Source organism: Scomber japonicus, chromosome 16, assembly GCF_027409825.1.
Source record: "Scomber japonicus isolate fScoJap1 chromosome 16, fScoJap1.pri, whole genome shotgun sequence".
In the NCBI taxonomy this organism is placed as follows: Eukaryota; Metazoa; Chordata; class Actinopteri; order Scombriformes; family Scombridae; genus Scomber; species Scomber japonicus.
Window position 1 is genome coordinate 235029 of NC_070593.1, and position 9429 is coordinate 244457.

The window sequence follows — 9429 nt, forward strand, 5'->3', positions numbered from 1 at the left end:
TGCTCTCTGCTCTTCACTCTTCACTCTCTGCTCTCTGCTCTTCACTCTTCGCTCTCTGCTCTCCGCTCTCTGCTCTCTGCTCTCTGCTCTTCACTCTCTGCTCTCTGCTCTCTGATCTCTGCTCTCTGCTCTTCACTCTCTGCTCTCTGCTCTCTGCTCTTCACTCTCTGCTCTCTGCTCTCTGCTCTTCACTCTCTGCTCTCCGCTCTCTGCTCTCTGCTCTCTGCTCTTCACTCTCTGCTCTCTGCTCTCTGCTCTCTGCTCTTCACTCTCTGCTCTCTGCTCTTCGCTCTCTGCTCTTCGCTCTCTGCTCTCTGCTCCTCACTCTCTGCTCTCTGCTCTCCGCTCTTCACTCTCCGCTGTTCGCTCTCCGCTCTCCGCTCTCTGCTCTCTGCTCTTTGCTCTTTGCTCTCTGCTCTCTGGTCTCCGTTCTTCGCTCTCTGCTCTTCACTCTCTGCTCTCTGCTCTCTGCTCTTCACTCTCTGCTCTCTGCTCTCTGCTCTCCGCTCTCCGCTCTCTGCTCTCTGCTCTTCACTCTCTGCTCTCTGCTCTCTGCTCTCTGCTCTTCACTCTCTGCTCTCTGCTCTCCGCTCTCTGCTCTTCACTCTCCGCTCTCTGCTCTCTGCTCTTCACTCTCCGCTCTCTGCTCTCTGCTCTTCACTCTCTGCTCTCTGCTCTCTGCTCTCTGCTCTTCACTCTCTGCTCTCTGCTCTCTGCTCTCTGCTCTCTGCTCTTCACTCTCTGCTCTCTGCTCTCTGCTCTTCGCTCTCTGCTCTTCACTCTCTGCTCTCTGCTCTCTGCTCTCTGCTCTTCACTCTCTGCTCTTCACTCTCTGCTCTGTGCTCTCTGCTCTTCACTCTCCGCTCTTTGCTCTTCACTCTCTGCTCTCTGCTCTTCACTCTCTGCTCTTCACTCTCTGCTCTCTGCTCTCTGCTCTTCACTCTCTGCTCTCTGCTCTCTGCTCTCTGCTCTCTACTCTTCACTCTCTGCTCTGTGCTCTCTGCTCTCTGCTCTCCGCTCTCTGCTCTCTGCTCTCTGCTCTTCACTCTCTGCTCTCTGCTCTCTGTTCTCTACTCTTCGCTCTCTGCTCTCTGCTCTCTGCTCTCTGCTCTCTGCTCTCTGCTCTTCGCTTGTCACTCTCTGCTCTTCGCTTGTCGCTCTCTGCTCTCTGCTCTTCACTCTCCGCTCTCCGCTCTCTGCTCTTCACTCTCTGCTCTTCGCTCTCTGCTCTCTGCTCTCTGCTCTCTGCTCTTCACTCTCTGCTCTTCACTCTCTGCTCTTCGCTCTCTGCTCTCTGCTCTCTGCTCTCTGCTCTTCACTCTCCGCTCTCCGCTCTCTGCTCTTCACTCTCTGCTCTTCACTCTCTGCTCTCTGCTCTCTGCTCTCTGCTCTTCACTCTCTGCTCTTCACTCTCTGCTCTTCACTCTCTGCTCTCTGCTCTCTGCTCTTCACTCTCTGCTCTCTGCTCTCTGCTCTCTGCTCTCTACTCTTCACTCTCTGCTCTGTGCTCTCTGCTCTCTGCTCTCCGCTCTCTGCTCTCTGCTCTCTGCTCTTCACTCTCTGCTCTCTGCTCTCTGTTCTCTACTCTTCGCTCTCTGCTCTCTGCTCTCTGCTCTCTGCTCTCTGCTCTTCACTCTCTGCTCTTCACTCTCTGCTCTCTGCTCTCTGTTCTCTACTCTTCGCTCTCTGCTCTCTGCTCTCTGCTCTCTGCTCTCTGCTCTCTGCTCTCTGCTCTCTGCTCTTCGCTCTCTGCTCTCTGCTCTCTGCTCTTCGCTCTCTGCTCTCTGCTCTTCGCTTGTCACTCTCTGCTCTCTGCTCTTCGCTTGTCGCTCTCCGCTCTCTGCTCTTCACTCTCTGCTCTCCGCTCTCTGCTCTTCGCTCTCTGTTCTCTGCTTTCAAGTCATTTGACTGCAGCATTTTGAAATAACGCCTACTTGAAATCATCATCTATATGCGCTAGACGGCAAAAAGTGCCAAATTAAAATATTCATAAAAAATCAAAATCAAATTGTTTTCTGGGAAGTCAGATACTCCCTTGTTCTACCTCTCATTGACTACCACTGTGGTGAATTTCAAGTCATGTGACTGCAGCAGTTTTTCATTATTTGATTTTTGATTTCCAATAAAAATGGAAAGAACGAATGATACCCAGATTCACCTGTTACCTTGTGTGTGTGTGTGTGTGTGTGTGTGTGTGTGTGTGTGTGTGTGTGTGTGTGTGTGTGTGTGTGTGTGTGTGTGTGTGTGTGTGTGTGTGTGTGTGTGTGTGTGTGTGTGTGTAGGTGTGTGTGTGTGTGTGTGTGTGTGTGTGTGTGTGTGTAGGTGTGTGTGTGTGTGTGTGTGTAGGTGTGTAGGTGTGTGTGTAGGTGTGTGTTTGTAGGTGTGTGTGTGTGTGTGTAGGTGTGTGTGTGTGTGTGTGTGTGTGTGTGTGTGTGTGTAGGTGTGTGTGTGTGTGTGTGTGTAGGTGTGTAGGTGTGTGTGTAGGTGTGTGTTTGTAGGTGTGTGTGTGTGTGTGTAGGTGTGTGTGTGTGTGTGTGTGTGTAGGTGTGTGTGTGTGTGTGTGTGTAGGTGTGTAGGTGTGTGTGTGTGTAGGTGTGTGTGTGTGTGTGTGTGTGTGTGTGTGTGTGTGTGTGTGTGTGTGTGCAGGTGTGTGTGTGTAGGTGTGTGTGTGTGTGTGTGTGTGTGTGTGTGTGTGTGTGTGTGTGTGTGTGTGTGTGTGTGTGTGTGCAGGTGTGTGTGTGTAGGTGTGTGTGTGTGTAGGTGTGTGTAGGTGTGTAGGTGTGTGTGTGTGTGTGTGTGTGTGTTCCTGCTCTGGCTCGCAGCAGTTTTCTGCTTTTACTTTATTCTTTGGAATATTATCACCATGGCAACAGGGAGGGGAGTCATCGCTATGGAAACAGAGTCGAGGATCAGCTGAGACTCTTCATGGTCTTCACTCTGCTGCCACCTGCTGGTCAGCTAACCCCCCCCCCCCCCCCTTCAGCAAAGTGGAAATAAAATACCAAATACCCAAAATAAAAAAGATTTACCAAAATAAAATAAAATAAAATAAAATAAAATAAAATAAAATGTAAATCTGTATTTTTGTATTTTTAAATACTTCTTTCCCCAAAGCAGCTTCCTCTAAAAGCCTTTTTCATCTCAAATCTAAATATCAGATTACTCATAAAGGAAAAATAAAAAGCACATTTAACTTTAATGTTTTTACCGTTTAGTCAAAAAGATGAAAAATAGATAATTTTTGTATTTTCAAAATACTTCTTTCCATCCAAGCAGTTAAGCCAATCAGAAACCAATAATGATGACATCATCGATCATTTCTGATTGAAGTGTCCCCGAGGTGTCCCCGAGGTGTTCGAGGTCAAGTCGCCACAGCACAGAAATATTTCACAGGTCAGAGAAAAACTGTTAAACAAGAAAATGAAAGAAAAAAATATCAAACTCAAGTGTTTCTAACAAAGCTTGTGTGTGAGTAACCATAGCAACCTGAGCTACCTGAGCTAACCTTAGCTTAGCTAGTGGCGTCTGCTCAGCTGAAGCCTGAGTCCGTTCATCAGTGAAACAGCGCCACACAGTCACAGTGGCCGAGAGCGGTATCACACCTCACCATGAGAGAAAGACTCAATACTGCCCCTCCCTGACTAACCCTAACCCTTTCACTGTTCAATGAATGAATGAATGAGTGAATGAATGAATGAGTGAATGAATGAGTGAATGAATGAATGAATGAATGAGTGAATGAATGAGTGAATGAATGAATGAATGAATGAGTGAATGAATGAATGAATGAATGAATGAGTGAATGAATGAGTGAATGAATGAGTGAATGAATAAGTGAATGAATGAATGAGTGAATGAATGAATGAATGAGTAAATGAATGAATGAATGAGTGAATGAATGAATGAACGAGTGAATGAATGAATGAGTGAATGAATGAATGAATGAATGAATGAACGAGTGAATGAATGAATGAGTGAATGAATGAGTGAATGAATGAATGAATGAATGAGTGAATGAATGAATGAATGAATGAATGAGTGAATGAATGAGTGAATGAATGAATGAATGAATGAATGAGTGAATGAATGAATGAATGAATGAGTGAATGAATGAATGAATGAATGAACGAGTGAATGAATGAATGAATGAATGAATGAACGAGTGAATGAATGAATGAGTGAATGAATGAGTGAATGAATGAATGAATGAATGAATGAGTGAATGAATGAATGAATGAGTGAATGAATGAGTGAATGAACGAGTGAATGAATGAATGAGTGAATGAATGAATGAATGAACGAGTGAATGAATGAATGAGTGAATGAGTGAATGAATGAGTGAATGAATGAATGAATGAATGAATGAGTGAATGAGTGAATGAATGAGTGAATGAATGAATCAGTGAATGAATGAATGAGTGAATGAATGAATCAGTGAATGAATGAATGAATGAATGAGTGAATGAATGAATGAATGAATGAGTGAATGAATGAGAATGAATGAATCAGTGAATGAGTGAATGAGTGAATGAATGAATCAGTGAATGAGTGAATGAGTGAATGAATGAATGAGTGAATGAATGAATGAGTGAATGAATGAGTGAATGAATGAATGAATGAATCAGTGAATGAATGAATGAGTGAATGAATGAATCAGTGAATGAATGAATGAATCAGTGAATGAATGAATGAATGAATCAGTGAATGAATGAATGAATGAATGAGTGAATGAATGAATGAATGAATGAATGAGTGAATGAATGAATGAATGAGTGAATGAGTGAATGAATGAATGAATGAATGAATGAGTGAATGAATGAATGAGTGAATGAATGAATGAATGAGTGAATGAGTGAATGAATGAATGAGTGAATGAATGAGTGAATGAATGAATCAGTGAATGAATGAATCAGTGAATGAATGAATGAATGAATGAGTGAATGAATGAATGAATGAGTGAATGAGTGAATGAATGAATGAATGAATGAATGAATGAATCGTGTTGAAGTTGAAATGATTTATTTGCAGTGAAACTTTAACTTTAACAACGAAGAGAAAATGTTTCATGAATCTTTTTATTAAAACCTTCAAACTGAAACTGTGATGATGATAAAATACACAAATACATCTTCATCATCATCATCATCATCATCTCCATCATCATCATCATCATCATCATCATCATCATCATCATCATCACCATCATCATCATCATCATCATCATCTCCATCATCATCTTCATCATCTTCATCCTCCTACTAGTTCAGTAAACATTTATAACTTTAGTGTTTAACATCAGAAGGGTTAGGGGGCGCTGTAGTCACAGTTATTCACTCAGCAGGTCAAAGGTCACCTGTGTGATGTCACTCCTGCTCCAGACATACGTGCACTTTGTTCAGAGGTGTGCACGTGTGAGGTGTGCACGTGAGATATGAAACTGCTGTGTTAGTGATGTGGAGATAAAGAGCAGCAGGTGTCACACAGGTGCCCTATGAGCTGGAGGATGACTGGTTGCCATGGTAACAGCTTGGATGACTGGTTGCCATGGTAACGGCGTGTTCTGTCAGTTTATTGGTTTAGACGAGAAGTCAGGCAGCAAAACGCAAAAATACTAAAGACAGGTGGGGGTCATGTGAGGGTCAGGTGGGGGTCAGGGGGGGTCAGGTGGGGGTCAGATGGGGTCAGGTAGGGTCAGGGGGGGTCAGGTGGGGGTCAGATGGGGGTCAGGGGGGGTCAGATGGGGTCAGGGGGGGTCAGGTGGGGGTCAGTTAGGGTCGGGGGGGGTCAGATGGGGTCAGGCAGCAAAACGCAAAAATACTAAAGACAGGTGGGGGTCATGTGAGGGTCAGGTGGGGTCAGGTAGGGTCAGGGGGGTCAGGTGGGGTCAGGTGGGGGTCAGATGGGGTCAGGAGGAGTTAGATGGGGTCAGGAGGAGTTAGATGGGGTCAGGCAGCAAAACGCAAAAATACTAAAGACAGGTGGGGGTCATGTGGGGTCATGTGGGGTCATGTGGGGTCAGGTGGGGGTCAGGGGGGGTCAGGTAGGGTCAGGGGGGGTCAGGCAGCAAAACGCAAAAATACTAAAGACAGGTGGGGGTCAGGTGGGGTTAGGTTGGGGTCAGGTAGGGTCAGGTGGGGTCAGATGGGGGTCAGGTGGGGTCAGGTGGGGGTCAGGTAGGGTCAGGTGCGGTCAGATGGGGGTCAGGTAGGGTCAGGTGGGGTCAGGTGGGGGTCAGGTAGGGTCAGGTGGGGGTCAGGTGGGGGTCAGGGGGGGGTCAGGCAGCACTGGACACAGCGAGCTTCTTCAGGTGGTCCATGAACACCTGCAGACTGACGTCATCGGTGAGGATCGGAGCTCCGGACTCCTGCAGGTCAACACAGGGGGGGGGGGGGGGGCAGGTCAACACAGGTCATTACACTCAGAGGTCAAAGGTCAGGCTCAGGTTAATGCTACAGGTGTGAGGTCAGAGGTCTCACCTGTCCCCAGGTGTACATGTTGTTGTGGGTCTGGGAGGGGTTGACTTTAGAGAGCAGGAAGCGGGCCTGGCTGCCGCCGTGCTCCGTGTCGATGTAGCGCGGCATCGGGAAGCGAGTGTGAAGAAGCTCCTGAGCGTCGTCCACCGGAGCCTGGAGGAGGTGACGGAAGTTCTCATACTCAGACATCTCCTGGTACCCCGCCTTCCTCCACTGGGCCACCGTCTGGGGGGGGGGGGCAGGGGGGGGGGGGGGCAGGGGAGACACACGGGGGGGGCAGACGGGGGGAGACAGACAGGTGGAGACAGACAGACAGGTGGAGACACACGGGGGGAGACAGACAGACAGATGGAGACAGACAGACAGGTGGAGACAGACAGACAGGTGGAGACAGAACGGTGGAGACAGACAGGTGGAGACAGACAGGTGGAGACAGACAGACAGGTGGAGACAGGTGGAGACAGACAGACAGGTGGAGACAGACAGGTGGAGACAGACGGGTGGAGACAGACAGGTGGAGACAGACAGGTGGAGACAGACGGGTGGAGACAGACAGGTGGAGACAGGTGGAGACAGACAGGTGGAGACAGACAGGTGGAGACAGACAGACAGGTGGAGACAGACAGACAGGTGGAGAGAGATACTTCAGTAAAGTGAGGACATGGTTCAGTTTGAATAAAGTTTATCAGGTGATGACATCACACAGGTAAGTAGAGCAGGTGATGACATCACACAGGTAAGTAGAGCAGGTGATGACATCACACAGGTAAGTAGAGCAGGTGATGACATCACACAGGTGAGTAGAGCAGGTGATGACATCACACAGGTGAGTAGAGCAGGTGATGACATCACACAGGTAAGTAGAGCAGGTGATGACATCACACAGGTGAGTAGAGCAGGTGATGACATCACACAGGTAAATAGAGCAGGTGATGACATCACACAGGTAAGTAGAGCAGGTGATGACATCACACAGGTAAGGGTGAGGGTACCTCTCCGTGGTAGATGAGGATCTGGAAGAACGTGTCCATCAGCAGGATTCTGTCTGGCAGGATGCTGCTGCTGTCCAGCAGGACGGGCTGCAACACAGAGACCCCCCCGAGACCCCAGAGACCCCCATCACTGAGCAGCACAGGTGTGTACAGGTGTGTGTGTGTACAGGTGTGTAGACAGGTGTGTGTAGGTGTGTGTAGTTGCTGCTGCTGTCCAGCAGGACGGGCTGTAACCACAGACTGTATAAAAGAAATGGACGTAACATCCGTGACGTCACCCATTGGTTTGTGGACTGCTGCTCAGAAGCCAATAGTTTCTAATCTAGGCAGCGCCATCTTGAAAATTTCAGGTGCATGCTGGGAAAAATAAAAACAGGGATTCTACTTATATGGGCATGAGGCGGAGCCATGGGCTGAAGTATGAGCGGGGCTAACGGCGGAGCGGGGAGGTTGCTATGGTTACGAGGGCTGGATCTCAAGGACATTGGTCAATCAACCTGTCAATCAGGACGTAGCCCCGCCCCCTAATGCATACCCTGCTTTATCGTCACATATAAAATCAGGGAGGCCAAAATGTCCCAAATGAACATCATACTGCATTGAAGAAGGCTTTAAACTAGCGATTGAGACCATAAACACATTTTGAAAACGTTTACTGAGGTTAGAAATCAAGTGAGAAGTTGGTGAATTCTCCATTGACTTGTATAGAGACGGTCGCCCCCTGGTGGCCTTTTGATAGAATGCAGCTCTAAGTTACTTCCTGGTTGGCTTCAGAGGACAGGAACTCCCCGCCTGGCTGCAACACACACCCCCGAGAGACCCCCCATCACTGAGCAGCACAGGTGTGTAGACAGGTGTGTGTAGGTGTGTGTAGTTGTGTGTGTAGTTGTGTGTACCTCGGGGGGGCCCTGGAAGGAGTAGGCGTAGAGGACCGGCTGGATCATGATCAGGGCCTGGGTCAGGTCCTGGCGGTTGAACTGATGTCTGTAATACGAACTCTCGTCTGGACTGTTGTTAAACACCTGGAGGAACGGAGACCGCCTCAGGTGGAACATGAACTACAGGGAGACAGGTAGACAGGTAGACAGGTAGTCAGGTAGACAGGTAGACAGGTAGACAGGTAGTCAGGGAGACAGGTAGTCAGGTAGACAGGTAGTCAGGTAGACAGGTAGACAGGTAGACAGGTAGTCAGGTAGTCAGGTAGACAGGTAGTCAGGTAGACAGGTAGTCAGGTAGACAGGTAGACAGGTAGTCAGGTAGACAGGTAGACAGGTGGACAGGTAGTCAGGTAGTCAGGTAGTCAGGTAGACAGGTAGACAGGGAGACAGGTAGACAGGGAGACAGGTAGACAGGTAGACAGGTAGTCAGGTAGACAGGTAGACAGGTAGACAGGTAGTCAGGTAGACAGGGAGACAGGTAGACAGGTAGTCAGGTAGACAGGTAGTCAGGTAGACAGGTAGACAGGTAGACAGGTAGTCAGGTAGTCAGGGAGACAGGTAGTCAGGTAGACAGGTAGTCAGGTAGACAGGTAGACAGGTAGACAGGTAGTCAGGTAGTCAGGTAGACAGGTAGTCAGGTAGACAGGTAGACAGGTGGAGTAATATGGGATGGAGACAGGTAGTCAGGTAGTCAGGTAGACAGGTAGACAGGTGGACAGGTAGACAGGTAGACAGGTAGTCAGGGAGACAGGTAGACAGGTAAACAGGTAGACAGGTAGTCAGGTAGTCAGGTAGACAGGTAGACAGGTAGACAGGTAGACAGGGAGACAGGTAGACATGTAGTCAGGTAGACAGGTAGACAGGGAGACAGGGAGACAGGTAGTCAGGTAGACAGGTAGTCAGGTAGACAGGTAGACAGGTAGTCAGGTAGACAGGTAGACAGGTAGTCAGGTAGACAGGTAGACAGGTAGACAGGTAGTCAGGTAGACAGGTAGACAGGTAGTCAGGTAGACAGGTAGACAGGTC

General features: G+C 48.3%; 1 protein-coding gene across 1 annotated transcript in view; it reads right to left on the minus strand.

The window, feature by feature from the left end:
• Positions 1-6250: 6250 nt before the first annotated feature.
• The window catches only part of sec23a (Sec23 homolog A, coat complex II component), a 25421-nt gene continuing 22242 nt past the window's right edge, over positions 6251-9429 (minus strand). The window contains exons 14-17 of the mRNA XM_053335952.1: positions 8362-8523; positions 7466-7552; positions 6477-6698; positions 6251-6364 (exon numbers count right to left, since the gene is read on the minus strand). Coding sequence (XP_053191927.1) covers positions 6275-6364; positions 6477-6698; positions 7466-7552; positions 8362-8523 — 561 coding nt within the window. The 3' untranslated portion in view covers positions 6251-6274. The remainder of the gene's footprint in view (positions 6365-6476; positions 6699-7465; positions 7553-8361; positions 8524-9429) is intronic.